The sequence below is a fragment of the Patagioenas fasciata genome, chromosome 2 (genome assembly GCF_037038585.1).
Source record: "Patagioenas fasciata isolate bPatFas1 chromosome 2, bPatFas1.hap1, whole genome shotgun sequence".
Taxonomy (NCBI): Eukaryota; Metazoa; Chordata; class Aves; order Columbiformes; family Columbidae; genus Patagioenas; species Patagioenas fasciata.
In genome coordinates, this window is record NC_092521.1 from 168,776,146 (window position 1) to 168,800,452 (window position 24,307).

The window sequence follows — 24,307 nt, forward strand, 5'->3', positions numbered from 1 at the left end:
TGGCACACACCTCGATAATGAGCCTGGCTCCATCTCCTCCGTAACCTCCTTGCCCATTGGGCAACTACAATAAGGTCTCTCAATGCTTCTCCAGGCTGAGAAAGCTTAATTTCTATTCAAATTAGATCAGAAGCCTCACAAAACACCAGTCATGCCCCAGAAGAGGAGATTCAAGCACAAGAACACTCCGAAATGCCTCGTTTACCCGCTGGAAGAGCAACGTGAGGCGATACTGTCACTGTCACTTAAACTACAGAGAAACTGAGGGGAAAAGTGAGTTTGAAGAAATGCCGTGTGTGAAAAACGCAGAGCTTTGCTGACCTTAGGACAATGTGCTGAGAAGATACCTCAAACGCTTCATTTAGTAGCTAATTTTTTAAAAATTGGCTTAAGATCCCCAAAAGTTGCTCTGCAACTAGACCAGGACTTGGCACCAAGATGAACACAACGGGCCTGGTTCCGCTGTCCAAGTCGACACGCGTTCAATCCTGTTAAAATTTACCATTTTTTGTGTGTGTGTGTGAACTCTGAGGTTTTAGAATTATAATTTTAATAGAAACAAAACACATCGTTCAAAAGCCTGATGTTGATTACCTTCCTTTAATCAATAACCTTTCCAGACTGCTCCGAATAACTAAGTTCAGCGGTAGGAAGCTCTCGGAGAAGGGGCGATGGATCTTCACCAACGCACATAACGAGCCCTGTCGCAGATCCTCGAGGTAACGTTCGATGCCAAATCGGCAACTTACTGTGTCACACCGCTAAACCAGATCAGGAGTTCATCATTCGATGTACAGAAAGAGCTACAATGCTTCAAGACAATAATCAGCTTTGTTTTTCTTAAAACAGCTTCAGGGAAGCTGTTTAAACAACTCTGCCTGCGCATATTTTGAATTAAAAACATTCAAGTCCTGCAGTAGATCTCAGATCCCACAAAGAGATGAGAGAGGCACAAACCACATCTAAATTGAAGGGAGCGAACTCCACCTGGATTAACGTGCACGTCCAACATTTAAATGGCACTGAAATGTTTGCAACAGCTACATCAGAAGAAATCTTTCTCTTCTTGCAATGCATACCCCCAGCTCTCCGGTTTCAACCTGACTACCTAATATGAAAACACAGGCGTATCTCAGGCCCGTGAAGATGCATTTTCCAGCCCTCACCTGCGCTTTCAGAGCTGCCCATCAGCTGCTCGCGGAGCCGTGAAATCAGCTCCGATAGCTGCTCAGAACCCATTCCGCAGCCCGGCACAGCACCCGACATAAACTCGGCAATCGGTGCCTACGCACAACTCCCGGCTCCAAAACACAGCGTGGCAAAGACACAAAACCAGGGAGGATTATTGAGTTTCTACAGCCTGACATTTTTCTTTGGAAGACGACCACGTCCTGTACCACAGAAAACTCAACCACTTGTTCCAATATTACCTGGGAGAAACTAGTTTGATTTTTCCTGGATAACCACTATCCAGGCGCTCTTCCCTTTCTGTGTGTCCCCACCAACAACTCCAGTTTAACACACACGGCGGAAGCGACCACACGGTTAATGGAACCGGGAGCTCCTTATCTTGCTGAAGAATTACAGGCCCACATTCGCACATTTTTACTTACATTTCTGGAGTCTTGGACTTGTTTTTGCCGTTGAAGAATTCAGGAAGAGCACGACGTTCGATCACGTGAATGCTGTAACACAAATACACAATTCAGATGCCAAATCCTAAATAACCTTAAGAGCACTCTGCACACCTTCAAATGACTATTTTGAGGGAGAACATTTCTAGCAAAGGTTACTTGTTTAAATAACCCTCGTATTCCAGCAGGACTCTTTGAAATGAACCATATTTTTATCAAATAAGCAGCGCTGTATTAAAAAAGCATCATAAAATTCAGTCATTGATTGAAGCAAACTGCACATCCAAAGTAAAGCTTTATTGTCCCTGCTCAACCGCGACAATAAAACTGAATTATGGATGTTTAGAGCAACTAAGCGCTGTCTTAAAGATAATTCTTCCCCTTTGTGTTCTGAGGAAGGAAGATGGAGCAAAATCCGACCACGTGTGGACGAGCAGAACAACACGAGGTGATACACAGTATATAAAATAAATGAAGGTAAAGATTGCCAAACATTCATCTTTAGTTATTTGACAGATACATTAATTTATTTTCCTTTCATAGCTGTTCCAGGTTATACTTAAGTTTATATGTTTATATGTTATACTTAAGTTTCTATGGTTAGTAGAATCTTCCATTCCATGTGTACTACCTGTGCAACAACATAAATAGCACCATAGAAACTCCCGAAATCACGTTCTTGTATTTCCTAATTTAAGGATTGGAGGGCGTGATGTGATTTATTAGAACATAAATAAGGAAATGTGGTCCTGAAACATTTTAACTGCGGAGTGATTGCACCTGTGGAGCAATACCAGCCACAACTGGACAAGATCGTTATCCATGGTATATAATGTGATATATAAGGGTGTTCTCACTGCAAAGCAAAGTCACAGCCCAAGAAAACAGAACATTTAGAACTTGGCGAGTCAACTTTTCTTCAAAATCTTAATATACGAATCCTCTGAAGGATCCAAGGTTTAATGTGCCTATTACTAAGCGAGAAAACAGCTTCAAGATTTAAATACATCAGTTTTCTAAGAAGTGTCAGAAATTCAGGGCTTGTTGGAGCAACTTAGAAACTTAGAGAACGGCACAAGCTTTATGCAAGTTAAAACCTGGAGAACTACAATGGTGCTTCAAGAATTGTTATTTCCAAAGGAAACACAGAATCACAGATCCTTTACAAATCCATACGTTCAGTTTTTGACCTACACCACCATTGCCCTTCCACACTGATCACACTTTTAATCTGCCATTCATAGGAAAATACTGGAAGATGAACATTAACCAGTGAACTGCTGAGGTTTCAGTGCCCAGTTCTCCAGTTGTGGCAATGCAGCTGCCTGGAGCATGAGATTAAACAAGATATATATTTTTACTAGAAAATTCATTTTAGCAAGGACTCCACCAGCAGTTTATGAAACATCCTGAGAGAAGCAGAGCAGAACTATTCCTCAGCTTGGGACTGGAGACTGGAGAATATCTGCAAATATCACTGCAGGCAGCGATGTTTTACATCTATTTACCCAAAACAAGAGGCATCTTGCTGGCACAACAGCAGCAACACTGCAGAAACACTCCATGGGCCTTCAGCTGGGTTTCAGGGTGGTTTTGCTCTCGGAAACACTATTAAAACAACTGGTGCTACTACAAATGCATCAGTCAAGAGTTTTTAAGCAACCGTTATTAACCAGTCGTTATTAACCAGTGCAATGGTGTGAGCGCGATCGTGACAAAGCCATAGCAGGAATAATAATAGTGATACTATTAATAGTAGTAATAATAAAAATTACTACTAATAATTTCTGTTATCATTATTTCTTCGTAGGGATGTATTAGGGCACCTCCACTTCACAAACATGACCCAGCCCTGACACAGCTCGGACCCCATTCACTGCTATCAAAAGTTACCCAGCTTTTAAAGGTGCACGTGGACCCTCAAATGTCATAGGACATCGTTTTAGACCCCGGCCTAAACAGTGTCTCAACTCCAAGAGCTAAGGCTAAAGGCACGCTCAAGTGAGAGCCTTTCCAGCCAACTCTCTGGTCCTTATTCTGTCTCCAACGCAGTTTCTATTTAAAAAAAATAAAATACATAAGAATTTAACTTGCAGAGGGACCCTCATTCCCAAACCATCTCTTGCTTCTCTTCCCACACCACGGAAGTGTGAGCACATTGAGAACATCGGGGTTACTACAGTGAGTACGTGGCCACAGTGCACCAGAAACCTGACTCCAAGGAGGATTCCAAACTGAACCAAGAATCCTCCCATACACCAGTGACTTCTCCTCAGAGCCAAGATCTGAAGCAAAATACAAAGCCACCAGCATTCAGAAGTAGATAAGAACATAGAAAGATCAGTCAAGGACCAGGGAAGTAAAATAAAATCAAAATAAATACAATAAAAATCAATGTAAAGCAAAAAATGCTGAGCAGGTGAACTGAAGATCTACGCTGCTTGAAATTCTCTTCCTCATTCTGAAACCCCGAAAACTGCGAGAAGTCAGCTCAGAAAATGGCCAAGATGCAGCATCCGCAGGGACCAGAACCAGGCAAAGGCCATTCCTTCCAGCTCTCGCTTCATTTATGAGAAAAACACCAAAAGTCAAAGTCTTTCCCCAGTTCCCAATGGCTTCCTTACCAGTTGTAGTCGAACCAAGATGCATAGCTGGGAATAATGATGTGGTTGGTTTGCTCCGTGACGTTATCTTCACCGGGATCGATCGACCGGCTCTGATCGCCTTTGTTCGGATCTTCATCTTCCTGTGTCACGGAAGAAATAAAACCATCAATGGGTGGCAAGAGACACACCTGACAACTCCCAACAAGCACAAAGGCGGCTGAAAACAAGTCCTTGCCAATCTGGGCAGAATGAAGTTCTCTTGATGCAATTTCTAGTCAGTAGGGGAAAGCTCAGGGACCACAAAAAGCGTAACCTGTGTTGATAAAATATTACAGCACAAGGTCGGTAACAAATTGTTACAGAGCCAGCTCTCAGATCTCAAGGACACACTTGGCAGCAATGTTAGATCACGCTTTGTGTCCTGGTTCTAAAATTAAGCGTGGTCTAACAACAGGAGAAAACGCTGTATTTCGATTCTGGAGCGTACTACAAACCCGTGTAGCGAATACAGCACAAATCAGGCACTTCCTAAGCTGTGAGCTCAGCTCCTGCTGCCATCTCCGGTTACTGACACGACACCAGCTTTTAATACAGCCTAAGATGGGTTGTATTTTTTGCGACTCTTCCCCCGTTAAACTTTTCCTTTAATCCTCTTCTGAGGAGTGAAATCAGACTCATTACTCCTGGTTCCACTGGGAGACACCTGTCAGTAGTAATAGTTTCAAAACTGCCTCTCATTACCCTCGATTTTTGCTTGGATAACATCACTTTGATCCGTTTTAAAGCCGGTATCGGCTACGTCTCTCTTGTGAAGAAGAGATACCAAGTTCAGCTTGGAACGCTGCACATCCCTGGATTTGCTTCACTCAGAGGATGAACAGACCCCCGAGTTTGCTCGTACAGGGCTGTGAAGACACCTTCCCTAGCAGAGGACGAGTCTTTGGTCACTAGATATTGCTTCCCAACACAAACCTCCTGGGAATTGTAGGTGTTCTGCAGCTTGGGGTGTTCAGCTGGGGAAGAGAAGCTCCGGGGAGACCTTAGTGCGGACTTAAAAGGGGCCCATAAGAAAGATGGGACAGACTTTTGAGCAGGGCCTGTTGCGATAGGAGAAGGGCGATGGTTTAAACTAAAGGAGGGAGATTCAGGCTGTACATGAGGAAGGAATTGTTGCCTCTCAGAGAAGGTCCCTCCAACCCAAACCACACTGCAATTCTAAGAACTTGAGTTTCCACACAACTTAGCAAGAAACAGCCACCGTTACCTTGCCTCCAGTTGCCACTGTCTCCTCATCCTGTTCATCTGAAATGTAAAAGCATTAAGAATTACACTGATAATTGAGAATTACACTAATAAAAAGCATCTGAGTGCTCAGAAGCCTTTCTAGCAATGCAACTGCTTAACTGGAAAGAATATTTCATTTGTTTTGGAAGGCAAGTGAGGAGGAAAGCAAAGCGGACCACCCATCTGGAAGCAATCTCAGCCCTGCGCGGGCACTGCGCCAGCCCCGGGATCCCACGACAACACAGAGGAAGGATCACTAGTTCTTCCACAATAAGGAACCCATATCTAATCACCGCCTTTCCCAGCGCCCTAGATGTAGCCTTGTCTAATAGAACACGGGCACTGGTTAGGATCGCTTATGCCAAAGGCTTGGCAAAGCTCAGGGAGCATGGGATTCACCTGTACTCCCAGTCAAGGCAAAATTCTGCCAAGAAAGAATTTATATGCCATATTAAAAAAAAAAAATAGATGCCTGCAAGGGAACACCCAATATATTTAAACTGAAATACATATGAAAACTCAATTAATTCAATAAAAAAGTAGATTTTAAAACAGAGAGATTTAAAAAGCTTTATTCTGCTGGCCTGCAAGCAAGACCTGGCTCTACAACTCGGGACGGGGAGCTGGAGGGTGCTGTGTTTGCTTTACCGAGGTCTGCGACCGTTCCTCCTTTCACGGGTGTGTTTTCACTGTCTTTCTTTGGGTTCACTGCAAGAGCAAGCAAGATTGAAACTCCAATGAGTAATGCCAGACGAGATACAATTATCACAGTCCCGCGTGCTTTTCCTATCTTATCCATTAACACTTCTGTCATTGTAGTTCAGCAGAGTTCATGTGTGCGGTCTGAGCACAACAGAGCATTTGTTTGATGTCTCTGCAGTTCCAGACCTGAACACAAAGCAGCTTCTGTCCACGTTGGTCCTTGGACCAAGCACTGGGCTTTTCTTCCACCTCTACAACACGGACGGTTCTTCCACGCCAGTTCAAACCAGGTGAAAACCACCCGGTGTGACACCCACAATGGTTTGGTGTCCAGGACTTAGTGGAAGGAATCCCTTTCCCTACTTATCTTTACTTAACAGGTGTTGCACAGATCGATGCTCTTCCACAAAGGATTAAGAACACGTTTATCACGTTGTTAGAGTTTCACTCACTTAACGTGCTTATCTTGGCTACCTGGCATACAATTATTTGCCTCCAGAAAACTCCATCCCTCCAAACATGAACTCTGTCTAATGGGGGAGAACAGTCCGAAACCAGATGAAACTTCACATTTGAGTGGATTTAACAAACGTATTTAAAAAATCCCAAAGAAGGTAAATCTGTCACCTTTCTCAGCTGTCATATTCCTGCCTAGATAAATTGAGATGAGCACAGATGCCCTGGTCCTATGGCCACAAAATATTTCCCAGATTCGACAAAAAAAGTTACATGTGTATTTTTTCAGTGAAGTTTAAGCAATCGTTTTAATATCCAAAGAATGCAGTGTATGCATATTTTACCATTTTTGGGAAGTACCACTTCTTCTATATTAGGTACCGGGGTGGGATCCTCCATGTCCTTTGTCAGATCCTCCTGCTCATCCTCTTCTTTCTGGCCTCTCCTTTTCCCATACAAGGCTGCTTGTCTGGAACAGATCACACACAAATTCCCTGCCAGCTGCAGCCATCAGATGTTCTCAGATATCAGGATAAATGGAACGGGTTAAAACCCTTATGAAAACATGAGTGCTGTAGGAAGTGGTGCTGGTGGAGTTAGGGATGAATATTCTCTGTGTATGACTAAAATGAAGTAAGTTTAAAACAAAAAGCCTTTTCCACCGTTTCAAGAGTGGAGGCTGGCACTGGGTATAAATCTCCACTCCAGCCCAGAGCCGCCTGGCACGTTGGTAGAACAGCACAGCAGGAGACGCCAGGAGCCGTGATTCACCACCGTTTGTCCTTTTGAAAGCTGCAACAGGGCATCTGCTGCACGGAAAAGGCAACGGAGCACTTCAAGGCACGGCGCCCGACTTAAGGAAAAAGGCTGTTTGGGATGATGGATCCAAAGAACAAAGGCACAGTCACCCACACCGCTCCTTACAGAGTCCAACTCAGGCTTCATGTTTGGAACGAACCAGTAATTCAGATTATCAGCTACTGCTTTCTCACCTCAGATGAGAAGTTTCCAGTTTTGTCGTCTTAGAGCCCAACAGGTCAATTAAACAAGACCTGAATTCTTAGTTTCAAAGTGTCCCCCTCTATATCCAACATAAACACCCATAAAGAAGCTTTTATTTGGATATAACATTGGCCTTTTTTTGCTTTTTGAGCTCAAACTAGTGTTGGAAAAAACTCTGTTAAAGGTGTATTTGGGAAACAACCTTCAAAATACCCAGATACGCAGATTAAAAAAATCTCCTCAATTAATTGCAGTGATTTATGGGGCTACACTTCAAAAGGTGCACATGTACTACACGACTGCGCTAACAGAACTGCTCTGAGTTACTTCACAAGCGGCCGAGTAACTTTGCACTTGAGAAGCTCTGCTCTGGATGCACAATGAACCCCGTCCCTGCACAGGAAACGCGGCAACTTGCACGGGGTTCTCCTCCGCCTGCAGGTGACGTGGCTGCAGGGTACGCAAATCACATGTGCTGCAAGTCTATTGTACAGATAATTATTCTACTGTAACCGAAGGGCAGACAAGTGAGAGATGACAGAGTTTCAAATGAGAAAACGCCCATCAAATTCTCCAAACTCACCCCTTCTTCCCCGTCTTCTTTCTGGACTCCACAGGAGTTGGGGGTGGAGAAGGAGAGTGTTTTCTCTTCCGTGTGCTCGCTGCTGCTTTCCTGTCTCTCCTCTCTGGACTACGTACAGGCTGGGGGAGAACGGAGGACTTAACTCAGCCCAAATGCGACAGTCATTGACAGGCATTAGGCTATGCTACTCCTCAACACATCCTACAACAGGCAATCTAAAAGCAATAATAATGCGACAACACGCTCCGCATTCACCTTCAATTTGTCAACGTGAAAACCCCTACATTTTTTCCAGCCACCCTCCAGATGCCACAATGACTTTTGTGCGCAAGAACCGTGCTCTGAAAACACAGCGCGACCCCAACGCCGGTGCGACCCGTTCAATACCCTCCATCCATCAGCGGAGAGTTCCTAGCGAGCAGCCCCAAGGGCAAATGAATGTGTTTCGGAGTCCTGACTCCCTCCCCGCATTGGGAGGGATCCAAAAATGAGTATTTTGGTACAGAGACTTTGGGAATGAAATATTAACTGATGGTGTTCAGCACACCCAAGGCTCTGGTTATGAGACAGCAGAGTGGGTCCCGTCTCTCACCATCCTCAGGGAGCGGGGATAATAAAAATCAAAGCGCGCACTTACACCTGGGGATAAAGGGCATCTATCAGAAAGTTAAAATAAGCTGTGTTATCGGATGCACCTTCAACTGTTTAATTGCCTTAATTTTAGCAACTTCAAGTGCAAAAAATTCAACTTATACAGGGATCAAGTGTATTTGTGTATCAATGGGTCATCCACTAAGCAGAGGAGCACCCACCTCTTCGTTCTTCATGGAGATTCTCTGTCGGAAACTCACTGACTTCCTGTTCTCGTCTACCTCGTAATCCTCCTCGTTCATCCACTCGTTGAACACGTCTGTGTCCAAAATCCACTTGGCGTGAACCTGGAGGACAGAAGGATACATCAATGTGCTGCTGGTTTCTGAAAAACAGCCGTGTTAAAAGCGTGCTTTGGATGCTGAAAAGCACCATCAAGACCTAAATATACAGATCACCTTAGGAGACGTGTCCCAAAGGCCAAAAAATGGAGAGCTGCCCATATCTTGGAAAGAAAAGATTAATAAAGTTCTGTTTTACACAGCTGAAAATGAGTTCTTGAGCATTAGTATGATTTAGACACAAAATAATGCGTTCCAGTTATTTACAGGTAACTATGTGGAATGACTTGTGTTCGAACAGGCATTGAGTTACCTTCTGACCTGAGCCGCTCGGATCAACAGTGTACACACAGAATACCGCATGTGATGGATAAAGTCCAATAAAAGGACAATAAAGCAGTATTTAATACGGTTTGATCGTAACTGCTCTGTATTGTTTGCTTGCAATGAGCTACATCAGAAAGGCAAATCATTCCTGTAGAAAAAAAACGATGTAGAGAGCCTAAATATGGCTGCTGAGGGTGGTTTGAGCGCTCACACATTCAACAGATTGAAAAACGCCGACTTTCTGCATCATGATGACGATTTCCATAAAGACAGACAAGGCAAGGCCTTCAAGGATTCCTTAAGCAGCTCCTGGTTCTCTCGGACACTTTCACGTTGGCTCTAACTCTGGGGACAGTTGTAATAGTAAAGGTGCCATTACAATAACTCAAAGAGCAACATTTCCCCGGCACTAGAGACGTCAAAAATTCACATTTGTTCTCCTAAAGAAGCTTCTTCATTTCCATATTATCTAACTCTCAATATTTTTGGCTATTTCCATATTCTAGGAAAAGATGAACTGCCTCCACACCAAATATGTTTTAAGCCCTGTAATATATGTGTAGTAACCTCGTTTCTGACCTGATAGTTCTTTTCTTTAAGAATATTCTTCCGAAAACCTCACAAAGATGTTTCTTTTCCCCAGCTCCTCTCCTCAAACACCATATAATGCCGTCACGCATTTAATGAGTCGTCAGGTTTCATCCCAGAGCTGGAGTGGAACAACTTTACCATAAAACACCTCAAGTTCCCCCAAATAAACACGGTGATCCCGGCACTATCGGGGTGCATCGCTCTGTCCTTCTACACTCACTAATGAAGTGTTTTTTCAACGAGATTGCTCCCCAGACCAAAGGAATGCTTCAGGCATTGTCATTACAGCTCTAGAAATATCCCTCTGCTTTTCCGTATGTATGGAAATACAGGCGCTGTTCCGCAGCAGCACGGTGACGGATCTACTCTGCAGCACCTGAGCGTGAGCTACACCAATACGGCAACCCTGGGAGGCTGTTTAAGAGACACTCACCTTCCACGGCTTTTCGGGAATGGGAGGATCCTCAATTTCAGCATCTATTTCATTGGCGTGAACCCAAGTGTCATAGCTGTGGAGTCGGAGAAAACAGAATGGGTCCCCACCAAGTTCACCCACAGGAATATCTGTTCAGCAGTTCTGACATGCGCAACTCATATTGGTGGGGTAGAATAACGAGTGTTTTCCACTCAATGAGAAGTTAAAGGAATAATCCCTGGTTGCTGCAGGAAAGGGGTCCACGGCACCCAATTTTTAACTTTCTGAATGTAAAGGCCATGTCGGTGCAGCCAGATCCAGCTCAGAACTGCAAATCCGCTCTCTAGATTCAGGGGTGTCAATGCAGTTTGAGTCACCTGTTCAAACCCTGGCATTAAGTTAATTAACTTGTTTCTGCTCTTATGAGTTCAAAGCAAGAGATACTGGATTCCTAGAAGAAAGGAATACTCATCCTCTCCTACAATCCCACTGCGGTAGAATCCATTTCCTATCTGCATTGGCTTTTCCACCTGCTATTCCCTCAAAAGCCTATTTACAAATACAAAGAAACTGCACTCACAGCAAAAGCCAAAATACTTTGTAATCAACATCGGGCACGTACTGAGCAACTGGGCTAAGTCATATGCAAGAGATGTGCACAGAGCATTCCTCATGCTTATATGGTATTTATAAATACATGTGCACACCCCCAGAGTCAACACAAACTTGAGTATTTAAAGTTTCTTCATCTGTATGAAGAAAGCAACTGAAGTGTGATTGTTTTTTGCTCTCTTCACTGAAATATGAATGTGGTGTGAGAATTCTGCGTGTGCACAGCAGAGCAGACACCGGGTTATGCATCCTCTGAGTTTGCCATGACCTGCACTCAGCAACCAGTGATTACAAATCCATTTCAGCACACACGCTGTCTTTTAACATCTCCAAACAACGCAGCTTTCTCAAAAACACACTTTCAACTGACGTCAGCTCATGGGGTGCAAGCTGTGTTCTTAGCTAAAGAAAGCTCAACTGGGGGACTGGAAGTTCTCTCCCTTTGCTTTAAAGTCTCACGAAGGTTAAGGAAAGGCTCACTTGGTCCTTTGGAACCAGGTTCAAGCTGCAGCCTCCACAGCGGCTCTGCAGAAAGCAGATCCCTTCTCCAGCCTGGCCCACCTGCCTGATCTCAACAGGTACGTGCGTTCCAGCTTTAAACCACGGATTCATTCTTTCCAACTCTCGGACGTTGAGGAAAAACAGTGGCAATACTAAACGACTGAGTGGCTACGCTGCGTAAGGGAATTACTGTTTGTTTTGTAATATAAACAGTGATGTGTGACCATTCAACATCAAAACCACAGGAATGCAGTGCTGTGTATCTGGGTGACGTTGTCAGAACAGCCAGCATGAGGTGTGATATTCTACACAACAAGAGCCAAGTACAGAGGAGTCCACGTGCGGGTTCAGGGCCGATAACCCCAGAGCAACGCTACCAGGAGAGGCAAGACCCGGAGAGCTAAAGGAGCAGCTTGTTTGAAGACACTGAGGTTCCTAATTGCAAGTTTTAATCAACGCTCTTCCTTCGACAAACTGAAGATTTGGGGTGTGCTTTACCTGTCTGGATAAAAGCCCCAGTGTACCAGCACCTGCTTGTCTTTTTTCATCACAGGTCTCAACCATTCATCTGCAAAGGGAAAGGAGATTTAGCATCAGGTTCAGATTGCCAAGCACATTAAACACTATCTTGCTTTTCCAGAGGTGAAGTTATTGCGATCACCTCTGACAGGAATCTGCTGTAGGGAATCGTTGAATCATTTTGGTTGGAAAAGATCTTTAAGATCGAGTCCAACCATAACCCAGCCCAGCACTGCCCTATGTCCTGAGAACTCATCTCGTCTGCCCAATCCTCCAGGGATGGCGAGTTTCCATAGAATACAATTCTGAAGGGAGAACGTCAGGGCAGTGAAGTAGATTTTAATAAAACACTTGCAAGAGTCTAACAAAGCTTGGATTTTCACCTTGTCCTTTCGCAGCGGTGCTAATAAGGACTTTGTGTTAATACAGAGCCACTGAGCAACACCAACAGTTTGCTGATTTTGCGAGAGGGTAAATACTCCAAGGGGTGCTTTAAAGCTTTTTTCTTTTAAGCTGCACACGTGACACAACGTCATAACCCACCCAAACACTGAGAACACGGCCCAGAGCAGGATTAAAAGGAATCCCTGAGATGTGAAGTGATGCTGCTTGAGTCCATGGCTGTTTTCTGCCCTTAGCGCTATCAGGGTTACGAGAGCTCCGGTAGCACATCCGCGTGTTCACCGACTGTGAGACAGACGGGACCTACAACATCAACCCTGTTCTAGAACATGAGGTGGTGAAGAATCATGGCAACCCTGTGGCTGGGCATGATGTGACAGCACAACAGAGCACAACCCAGCCCGAGGGCCCTGCACAGCGGTGAACACTTCCATCTAGCGGCCAGCGGATACCAGCACGTATCCAAAACCACCTCTTTTATGTCACTGAAGTTCAGACTTGACAGCAACGATCCACTAGACAATTATATGTAGTTAAGATGAAAACAATTCCAGGCGATTTTTTGCTATTTGGTGAAGGATGCAGCTGTTAAATTGCTTTTGTGCCTTCGTACAGAGGCAGAATGCATTACAATAAAGTAAAGAAGCTCCATTTATCAGGTCTACTTGTTATTTATGCAACGCTATGTGTCAGCATTCCCAGCTTAACAGAGAACATGGCAGAGTTTTCCGATCCTCACGTACTTTAGCATCTCTGCTAACCTTACCCAAGTTATTTGGGACAAACAAAATGTCTATTTGCATCCAGCAAAAAATATTATCTCAATTTCCAACGCAAAGCAAGAGCAGGCAGTGTTACGTATCTTGATGGGAAAAGGTCGCATCAATTAACAACGTGATTGTTACACCCAACAGTTCAAAGCTGGGCACACAATGACTTTATTTGGAGTCGTTAATCCTGGAACTACTTTGCGGTGGCTCTCAGGAGCACGTCAGGAAGGGTCTGCGTCCGTGCAGAAGCTCCTGTAAGTGCTGACAGAATTCAGTTACAAAACTATTTCCACTTAAAAGCGTGAAGCAACTTTACCATCATCTGTTGAGGTAGGACTTGGATAAACGTGGTGGGTGGCCTTGGACTTCTCCTCAGTCACTGTTCCCTGTGGGAGAGGCGGAAGAAGAGAGGAAAATGCATGAGAAACCCTCAAGGGATCACCCAAAACTTCTCAGTCGCTTCTTTTTACCCAGATCACCCGCAGCCTGGAAACACTCAAGGATAACCCCAATGTGAGTACAAACAAGTGCCACAAAAAGGCAATTCTTTTAAAGAGAGTGCTGCCAAATTACTTTGTTGTCTCTATCTCTTTTCACCTCAGATCCTTCCTCCTCCTAGTTCTGGTGAGCTCTCAGTTCGTACACACCTACCAGTCAATGTTTTATAAGAAAGCATCGGTAACGTTTTTCACTGAGTGCACATTTGGATCCAAAGCGATCTCTAAATATTACAATCTATGTAAGATAAAGTCTCTGAGAAACTTCAGTAGAAATGGCTGCCTTGAACAAACCATCCTTACTATTCACGAAAGGCTGTATATCAAGAGACAGAATCACCACCCATCCTTTCAATGAAACCCTCCTAAACCATAGAACAAAGGGAATAAATTAGAAGCAGCAACACTAACATGATGCAATTGTTTGTGAAATACTTGAACAGCAGCACACTGCTGCTTCTCAGTGGTCCAGGACAATGTATTCTTGATGTGTGAGAAGTAACAGATGGTTTTCCTCATGTAGATGCCACAAGCAGTGGTGCCTAAAGCAATTATTCTACCTTCGAGTAGAGGTCATGATTATATATTTATTGGAACTACATCGTCATGCAAAAGAAAATCTACTATATAATTAGATATCTGTTAAAGAAACACCTAACGCTGCTCTGTCCCTCCCCCACGTGCTACAGACACCTCTGGTCTCTGCGCATTAGGAGTCATTGCCAAGGGTGGCAGAAATTCAGCCTGCAGACTGTTCTATTTTGGAACAGTTTGCACAAAAACGTTATTCAAAATTCACCTTCCATAAATAATGGACAGATTTATTTAAAGGACTTCAGGTATATGGGATAGGCTGCAGCCAACACTATGCAAACAACTTATTTAGAAGTGTCCAAAGGAGGACAATTGAATGCATGAAGATGGGCTGCGGTACAGCAGCGATGTCTGGAGAGCGCTGTGACACCAGGGCCAAGGGCACGAGCTCCTACCCCAACAAGTGACCCGGGTGAAGGGGGAAGAGCTGCTCCGAGCAGCAAAAAGAAAGCTGGAGAGTAAGAAGAATTTAAAAGCTTTCAAAGAGAAGGATCCCTGGTGCGAATGAAGAACCTGCTCGGTGTTTAAGGAACAACAATGAAAACTCTCCCTCCACTCCCTGTAATCCAAGGAGGCTCTTACAGATATTTAGTCTGAGCTTTGTGAAGCAGCTCAGTAAGTTTCATCTGTTTCCTGCGGAGCTTTAAGAAACCCAATACACAAGAGATGGAGAGGGCATCTCCCTGGGATGCCACCTCCACTGGAAACAAAGGGATGGATAAATTCACACTAAAACAGCCTCTGAAAGGTGTCAACAGCTTGTAGGGTTTATTTCCTGCCTCTGCTGAGCTGAACGGGACTGGAAGCTACAGACAGAACACGAGGGAAAAGTTATCAACCCCCAAAGCACCTCCTGGAGCAGATCAACGCTAAATCTCACGCATTACCTACTTCCGAGTCCCTACATTATTATTCTGGCTCTTCCCAGAGGAATCCTCAACATTTATCACGAAAATCAGGAAGAGTTTGACTACCGCAAAGAAACAACTTCAGCTTCAGAGCAGAGAGAACAGGCCCCCGAGGGACAGGGTTTGTCCGCAGGGCAGCGGTGACGCCAGCGCCGCGCTGGGACAGAAGACACAGCTGGTGCGCAGGGGCGAGAGGACGTGGGAACACCAGCAGGAGGGAGCTACAGGGACTGGGATGGGGAGACAAGAACCCATTAAAAACCATAATTAAACCAGAAAGAATAGGTAGCAATGCAAATAAAAGATGAGAATTCAGAGGTGGGGCAAAGGAATGAAGCCCAAAAAGCAGAATTATGGACAGTTTCTGTTTTCGGTTCTTCACGTCCCCTTGGAAACAAAAAGTCCCCTAAACCATTCCCAGTGCAGCGCGCTCCGAGTGCACTGCGGGATTCCCTCCCGAAAGGAAAACTGAATCCTTCACGCCAATGGAAGCAACAGCGAGCATCCCGAATCAGCTGAGTAGCAAAGAGTAGCTTGTGAAAAATTACACAACTGAAGCTGAGACGACCGTTCACAATCACAACACACGAAATACATTTAATCTGCAAATAAACAGTTTACTTTGGCTACAGCCGCGGATTCTCCTAACGCGAAAGGCTATCAGAGCATCGAGAGCTCGCATTCCAGGGCACTTCTCTCAAGATGAGTGAAGAGAGTGTTTATATTTTTAAGAGATGAAGCTATTCATCTTGTTTGGTCCAGCATTTAGCATATTAAATGATGGTGGCAAACACGCTGACCACCTACCAAGCAAGAGACCGTCGCTGCTTGTGCTCTGCTCAGCACAAGCGAGAAACAAAGTAAAATAAGGCAAAAAAAGCAGCAATCATTTCAAAATTAAAGCTTCCTTAATGCTGCCTCTGCATATCTAGAACAGCTGTGTTACACCTGACCTTCTTTTGTCTCAAATTTGGACAAACCGAGCTTCTGCTTGATATGATGTGATGGCACTCCACAAACTTCTGCTCTTCAGTGACCTGTTGCTGCCGCCTTGTCAAACACAATCCAGATGTAACCGACACGCTCAGGTCAGGCAATTCCACCTTATCCCCCAGCCGCCAAAACACTTGGTGTAAGATGTGCTATTCAAGAGTTACCTGGTGACGTTTGACAATATCTTTCAATTTATTAGCCAACTTGAGCTCTATATCTGGAATGAGGTAGATGGTCGGTCTGCTCAGACAGTTGTTCTGGTGGAGAGAATAACAAGGTAAATACGAAATTACTAAGCCACACATGACGTAAAGCAGAACATTCCTATTAAGATCACCAATGCTTGAAAAAGCCCCAAAGGAACACGTGTCAGCTTGTGATAGGGAGCAGTAACTAGCGCCACATCCATTTTATTCCGTATTTTAACATGTACTCTATTAGGCACTGAAAGCACCATACAGCTGCAATAGTTTTTTATAAGAGTATCATTTATTTTTGCCATCCCTCCTATTTCCATTTCTCACAAGCATCTGAAAGTCGTATCTTGAGTATATTGCACACCAAGCTAAGTTTTAGAGTTTGAAAAAACATGTTCTGTTATTCACACATGGCACTTCAAATCCCAACCAACTTCAAATTAGATTCCACAGAGCTGCTATCTGCTCTCTCCTGGTAATGACCTGCTTGATAAAGCCTGCGAGAGAGTCGAAAACAGACCCTAAAATGCACAGCTGAGGTACATATAAAGCTATTGAACCGTTTGTGTAGGGGTTTCTTGCCTGCACTAGTGTTTTCTCGATGTTCATGAACATCTCCACGTTGCGATCCATTCGGGATGGATTCTGCAGGTCAAACCTCCGCCTGGGAAGGGAAACGATTCACAAATATTAAATTCAACTCTCCTCCTTCGGTGAAGAATCTTTCAGGTTCCACATCAAAACCTGCACAGCACGGCAGCTCCCTAAGAACACTTGAAGCGCAATCGCAAAGATTCTGCTCCGCTTGTCAGCCCTCGCGAGCGAGAAAAACCACAGTGAACCGCAGCAGCAAAACGCAACCGGTTTGTGAAATGGTTCAGAAAAATGAAGCTTGACATTGTCCACCAAAACCCCGGAGCAGGGCTGCGCACTCCAATTGAACAGACGCACCATCCAACGCTCACGATGGATCTCAACAACTAGATGGGAGAATTAACGAACGAGTTCTCACATTTCTCTTACTTCTCTTACATTTAACCCAGGAGAAACACAGCGATTCGTTTGCCTGAGACTTTCCAAGCCATTTCTCACCCCCCCAGCACACACGCAGCTCATCAGCCGGGTCAGCATTCTGTCAGCCTTAGTGGACTCCAGCACTTTAAAGTTTGCTGCTTCATTGACCAGGCCATCCAAATTCTTGCGGTAGCGATGCAGATTGAAGTGTCCATCAGAAACAGGGGGGGTAACACAAAACGGGGGACTTTCTCCAGGAAGAACCACAAGAGCCCCCAAAGGCATCTTGCTGTATCCACCTGGACCGGAGCCGTGTTTGCAAGTCTGGGATGAATGGGATCAAGTGAAGGATTTGAATGGTGACCCCCAGGAAGCTGAGCCTCTGGGCTGGCCCGGGACAATCTGGCCTTTCCAAAGCACAATAAAACATTCAGACAATCAGGTTGTTGACTCTCAGGTGTAACAGACTATCTGGGGCGCTTCTGTGCCTCCCAAGGTTTGGAAAAAGCTGTTGTTCAAGTCTGAAAATGCTCTTAACTGGGGTAAAATAAGCAGCACCCTGGGCATGTAGTGCAGTGGAAAAGCCACGCACGTCATTGCCGTGCAGTGCCTGAGACTCTTTAACGCCCCAAATTAATATACACTAATGCATTCCTGTGCCTGCATCTAATGGCGGTTTCTTCTAAACACCTGCGCGTTTCCAGTACCACGTCCATTTTTGAAGTTTATTAACATACAATGAGGGTATAAAGTGCAGAAGGAGTGATTTTTAGCACAAACCACCACCGCCCAAGGGTGGCAGCGCATCGATATCACACCGCTCAGTTAAACAAAGACACCTGAGCTGAGACCAACACATTTTCCTTCACTTGAAGCATTTTCAGAACAAAGTTGCCCACGCAGGTGTGAATATGCAGCAATATTCCCTATGGGTGAATGACGGTGTCTCCCAAAGCACCATTACATACTCTTCCCTTTACACTAAGGACCTGGCAAACGACCTAAAGATAATACCCTGGAATATTCATTAGAATCTCCTTTTTCAAATACATTTATGACCTTTTTAAAGAGCACTGCACATGTGGAAAAGTTTACACGGACTTGCAGAAGTCAGGCCAGTCTTGGAGAGTCTGTCAGTTCACTTCATGAGGTATTTTACACCTATAACAGGATTTTCAGAGCCAAGATCAATCCCCTTTTCCAGTATTCCCCACTGACAGCTTTGTAGTCCGTATACAAACCATATGCTGCTCAAATGTAATAGTTTAAAGCCCAAAAAACACAACCAAACCCATTATTCCTGGACACCTCTTGGAGTCTTCAGCACCCATGAAACAGACACTTAACTCATTTACATCTGCTTGCCTAAAATCTGCACGACACAGTTATTTAACGCTTCCCCCCCAATTTTTGCCTCCTGTTGAAACCCATACTTTAAGAGAAGCACGTCAATATATTAAGAAATAGCACTTTTTAATTTAGTTGCCCATTTAGATACAATAGGAGCCCTAATCCTCCCTGCCCCTGGTTCAGTGACACCCTGTGCCAGGTTTAGCCCACAGCTACTGGAACTGCAGAGACAGACAAGGTATGTCCAGCTGCACTGGGTAAGTGCCTTTTTCAGACATACCTATTATGACGAGGAAAGGTACTTCTCCTATAAGACAGATCATTCACAAACAGGTTAAGCAAGAGCGACAATGCATACCATTAAAAAAAATTAAAATAAAAAAAAATCAATCACATTTCAGGCAAAACAGCACGTATTATTTGGTGGAGTGAGTGGAGGACACATTCCAAGCTCTACATCCGATCCTCAGAGTTAAATTCAAGGATTACGTCCCTCTACGTCCCACATGCACAAGCACGAGGCACTACCCGCTACTCCTGAGGAGTCGGCAAGAGGCGGAGAGGAGAGGAGGCGAAAACGCATGCCGGTTTTGCTGCGCTGTTTCAAAACCGAAAACCGGATTTGTTTGGGAAAATTAGATCAGAATGTTTCAATATTCATCAAGTAGGAGCCTCTTAAGTCCTTTATCTTAAGGCAAAGAGGTGGCAAGACACCCCCGAAAGACACAGAATGTGTATCATGTCCAAGGTGCTGGCAATATCAGAGTAGGAATAATCCCGACAGCAGCTTATTCCTACAACCAACCAGCTAAAACCACTTCCTTTTTGCCTCTTAATTTGCTTTTGAGGGTACTAAACACAGGCAATTCCAGGAATGCTGTCATCAGACCAGAAAATACTTCAATTCATGTACGAGAACAATCTCTGCTCGCTTTTCTCTATCTCAGATTTTCTCCAGTGTTCTCAAACACTGGCGCTACTGCTGGTTTGTGGATGCACCACAAAGAGTTTTAATACTATTGTCAATAGCTATGTGGTTCGTGTTTCTAATGACTTAAGCTCCCCGTTTATGGAGGTCGATCAGTGATGGAAAACTGAGCATTTATCCGTATCTATGAAACACCTTCATGTTTTCCCAATTATAACCCTATACAATAACAAAGATTTACATCTTACAGATGGGAAACGGTGACTCTATTGGGTAATTTGCTAAGTCACACAGCAAATCAATGGCAAAAAAAGCCTCAGGTTTGTAATTAACTCACCACCGTTAGGCTCAAGACCTTAAACTTGGACAACTTTAAATTTAGAAGTGCAGGGGTGTGTCTTAAAAAAGCCACCGTCAGCAAAACAGGCAAAAACGTCCTCTTCCCATCTCCAAGTCCCTTGCCTGCCCGATTCTCCAGACAGTATTAAACGCTGAGTGGTCTGCACAGGCATTTCGTGTGCTCAATTCATGCAAAAGGTGTGCAAATCAGAAACAGAAACTTACCAGCCCTGTTCATTCTTATATTTGTAAGCAGCACCAAGAATGTGACATAATGTACCTCCAGCTTTGAAATCCATGAAGCACTTTGCCTAGAAGTCAAAAGAAAAGGGAGAACACAGTGACATTGACTTTTATGCCGTTATTTTAACAAATATATACTTCTCAGCTGAGTTTTAGACACCTAACTGATCAAATGCATAGTTTAATTTTCGGATTGATCACTTTGAGTTTTACGTTCTTCTTTAAGAATGTTTTGAGAAGATAAAGTTCATTTGGTTTAAGTAAAATTTGCCATGTTTGCAAGCAGAACTCTGGTCCTTCCTTGGCTGAGCTGCTTGCAGAAATCCCTTGCATGGCTGTAAAGCAGCAACACAAACTACGCTTCAAACATCCATTTCGCAGTAAATTAAACCAAAAATTGCAGCTGTCAGTTAAGAAGCTCTTCATCTGTATTAAGCGGACTAAAATAATCAGAACCGAACATCTAAACCCTGAGTTCCATATTCACTGTGGCTCCTAACGCTCCGTTCACGTCCCTCCTCCACCACCACAGAGAGTTTTGGTCAAGATCTGAAGAGGTCACCATGCAGATCTGCCCGAAAATGCTAAATCCAGCTCCTTTCTTCACTCTCCCCTCTAGCAGAGTCCAGCTTGGTCACATATTTGGAACCAGGGTCTCCGACTTCAAGAACTGGAATTCAAAGCGCCAGGAGACTCAAAAGCTCCACCAAGTCCTTTCTCCAACAGGGTCCTACAAAGCCAGGCTGGACCCTGGCTACCAGTAGCTTTAAGATTCAGCTGGACAGGGCTGGGCCAGCTTGTCTAGGCTGGGCTTGTGCCAGGAAAGGCTGGACCAGATGCTCCTTGAGGTCCCTTCCGTGGTTCTGCTGGAAAAGCACAAAGCTGGAGACACCGCACAGACACAAGGGCCTTCCTGGCAGTTCTTCCACACTGGGAACACGTCTGATCTGGTTTACTTGTAGATCAGAACAGGTCGTTTTCTCTAAAGTTAATTACGCTACACAGGAGTATTTGCTAACACAATCTTGGCTCTCGAGCTGCTGGTGGAAAGCAAAGCAGCTCTGTGATACCAAACACCCCAGTGTCCAAGAACACCACCGAAAGGCTCCTTCAGCAGCATTGCAGAGGAACAGAACCGCGCTGCTCTACCATCTGCTCCCAGAAACAAACAGAGCTCGGAGCTGCCACGCGGTATTTGCATGGATTTCAGCGCTATTCTTAGCGAACCAACGTCCTCTACGGGCGGAACAGCCCCTGAGCAGAAGTTTGAACTACAACGAAATGTTTTAACACGCTGAATTATTTTATTGCCATACGAGCGTTGGTTTACAAGCACGCATGCAAACGCTAGCTGCCCAAAAAGAAATGCATCTCAACGTGAAGCCAGAAGAGCCGTTGTAAAGGATATTTTTGCAGCAGTATGCAATTGCTGTTCCGTATCTTCAGCTGTCCTATGTACGCACGGTGTTCCAGAACAGACCTTTCCCTTTGTGGGGACATGCCGGTCATCTCAGCGGAACGAAATCACAGCAGCGACGCCCGTCCCATCTGCATTTTGGGAAACTCTGAGTCCCGCTGTTGTACCCAACGCCCCCTTCCCAAGGTCAGCGGCTGCTGCTGCGGTGTCGCCCTCATCCATTGGCTGCTCATCTTCCATCTCACAAAGCCAAGGCCGGACAGTTCTGCATTATTGGAACGGTTTGGGAAGGGCACCGCGACCCGGAATGCGCAGCAGCACAAGTTCAGGCTTTACCACCACACACAAGAAGTTCAGCCGATACTTACCCGTGAAAACCAAATCTCTTTCACAGACATAAGTCACTTTTTAAGAGTGGACTCCAGCAGGATTCTCTTACTACACTGTGGTTGTTGCTACCAGCACAAAAGGCAGTTGCTTTAACAATTAGGCACAGCAATTGTTTCACAGAACAGGTGCTGCTGTCAATAAACTAGATTCCCTTCAATGTTTTACCCCAAATCCACCATAACAAGGCAATTAAGATCAACTGGCTTTACAATGTGTTATCTTAAGAGCTAGTAACTCATGTAGCCTTTATCTGAAACAGGCAAAACTGCCTTCAAGAGACTTAACCAGCTTTTTTCTCTTTTTTGAGCATCAGTAAGGTTAGACAACATGCATTTAAAGGCAATAGTAAGAAGACACACACTCTGACTTTGCGTCAAGCTGTGCAAGTCCTTCATTTCCTCTACATCTGTTCACAGACCCTGTGCTGTACGGCATCCCTGCCAAGAACAGGAGCTTCAACCCAGAATTAACAACCCTCTCTCAAACACCAGCTCTGTTTCACCCACCCAACGCACTAAGTCAAATGTTCGGGCTTTGCTGCAAACAGGTGTAGCCTGCGGTGATGCAGATGCTGCCCAGGTCAGAGACACCCAGCTCAAATACTGAGGGAAGAGACGAGATTCTCTTTGCCACTGACTGCTCCGGCGCTGCACATCACAGAATCGCTTCAGTTGGAAGAGACCCTGAGCATCATCGAGTCCAACCATACCCAAACCTAACTCCTGCACTAACCCACGGCTCCGAGAACCTCGTCTGAACGCCTTTTAAACCCTTGCAGATACTCCAGAGCATGAGGTACACTGCCTAATCCTCAGAAAATAAATAGAAAGGCTCTGACGTGAACTGGAAGGACAACCTTGGTTTGACACGTTCTCAACAGTAGGTTTTAGTGATGGTATTGGTGAGCAGCAGCCAAACCAAGGATTCCTGCAGGTATCTGGAGCTACACAGCACCCCGAGCTCTGAGGGTTTGGGGTTCTTTTTGCACCCACACATAACCTCCTCCAGCCTCAGATCCTCCCTTGCCAGGAACATGGTGATGCTCAACACTAATGTAACTACAAACCTTCAACCTCTTTCAGCTGCCCTCAGGAAGCCTGCAACAGCTTTTCAACACATCTGGAGATGAGCGGTGCCACCTGAGACATCCCTTGGCACCACGGCTCTTCCCACCGCACACACGGTTCTGTAAAACCACAGCATTCTGCACATCTTCAACGTGCTATGGTAGGATAAGGGAGTCTCCTGAGCAGCCTGAACCTTCAACTAACGTCTAAAAAAGTGAAGTTAACCTCCTCTTAAGAGCACACATTGCCTTTTGTCATTAAAACAATGCGAAGGAAGATGCACTGATGAGTTCTCTTCCATCAGAAGTAATTAAGGGACCCAACTGCTGTAAACTCAATTTGATCAGATTAGACCTTTGGAACAGCAAAATAGTTAAACACGGGAACAACGTATTTACAATAGCGCTGAGATCTTTATGAGCCATTTTCAAGATAAGACAAATTGATTTAAGATTTGAGAACACTCAACTGGTTTATCAGCTTGTTGAATACGGGTACGGTTTTATTGTCTACACTGCCACGTGAAAATAAAGCACCGCAATGTTCGTCTCTGTCCCTAAAGCTTTTCATCATCGCTGAGATATCGGGCAATCAGAACGGAACAGGTAATGAGCTCTATCTTAATGGCATCTTGTGCTGCTTCCCTGTGCATTCCTAAGGACCAAGAGATTCACCCAACAAGCTTGAACACCCCTCTTCTGGAAAAAACACGCATGGAGTCACACTCCTCACAAAAGCAAAACACACAGGAAAAGAAATCACCGTAAAATAATGAAAAAGATTATTCTGTAAGTGGTGGAGCGAAGAAGTGAGGAGAACTTTCAACAGTTTTCAGAAAAACTTGAGCTTATGACATTGTAATCAGTTCTAAATATTTCCAACTTCTAATGTCTATTTAAATAGAACCCGAGATTACACGGCCTCAGGTTCCCAGTAAACATTCTGCAGTCAAGATACGGAAGGACCTTCCTGTTGGTGTCCGCAACGCTTACGTACGCACTTAAAACTGTTGTCTTGGCCCACAAAACCCTACA

The 24,307-nt window shown here is 44.6% G+C and overlaps 1 protein-coding gene across 2 annotated transcripts in view; it reads right to left on the minus strand.

The window, feature by feature from the left end:
- Positions 1–24,307, minus strand: part of SMARCC1 (SWI/SNF related BAF chromatin remodeling complex subunit C1) — a 76,470-nt gene that overhangs the window by 45,078 nt on the left and 7,085 nt on the right. The window contains exons 3-16 of one of the 2 annotated variants that reach the window (XM_071805453.1): positions 20,382–20,467; positions 19,170–19,196; positions 17,108–17,189; positions 16,493–16,585; positions 13,653–13,722; positions 12,144–12,213; positions 10,551–10,626; positions 9,080–9,205; positions 8,268–8,386; positions 7,027–7,151; positions 6,173–6,232; positions 5,505–5,542; positions 4,259–4,380; positions 1,614–1,685 (exon numbers count right to left, since the gene is read on the minus strand). In XM_071805453.1, coding sequence (XP_071661554.1) covers positions 1,614–1,685; positions 4,259–4,380; positions 5,505–5,542; positions 6,173–6,232; positions 7,027–7,151; positions 8,268–8,386; positions 9,080–9,205; positions 10,551–10,626; positions 12,144–12,213; positions 13,653–13,722; positions 16,493–16,585; positions 17,108–17,189; positions 19,170–19,196; positions 20,382–20,467 — 1,166 coding nt within the window. The remainder of the gene's footprint in view (positions 1–1,613; positions 1,686–4,258; positions 4,381–5,504; positions 5,543–6,172; positions 6,233–7,026; positions 7,152–8,267; positions 8,387–9,079; positions 9,206–10,550; positions 10,627–12,143; positions 12,214–13,652; positions 13,723–16,492; positions 16,586–17,107; positions 17,190–19,169; positions 19,197–20,381; positions 20,468–24,307) is intronic. The other variant, XM_065830313.2, reaches the window with a different exon arrangement.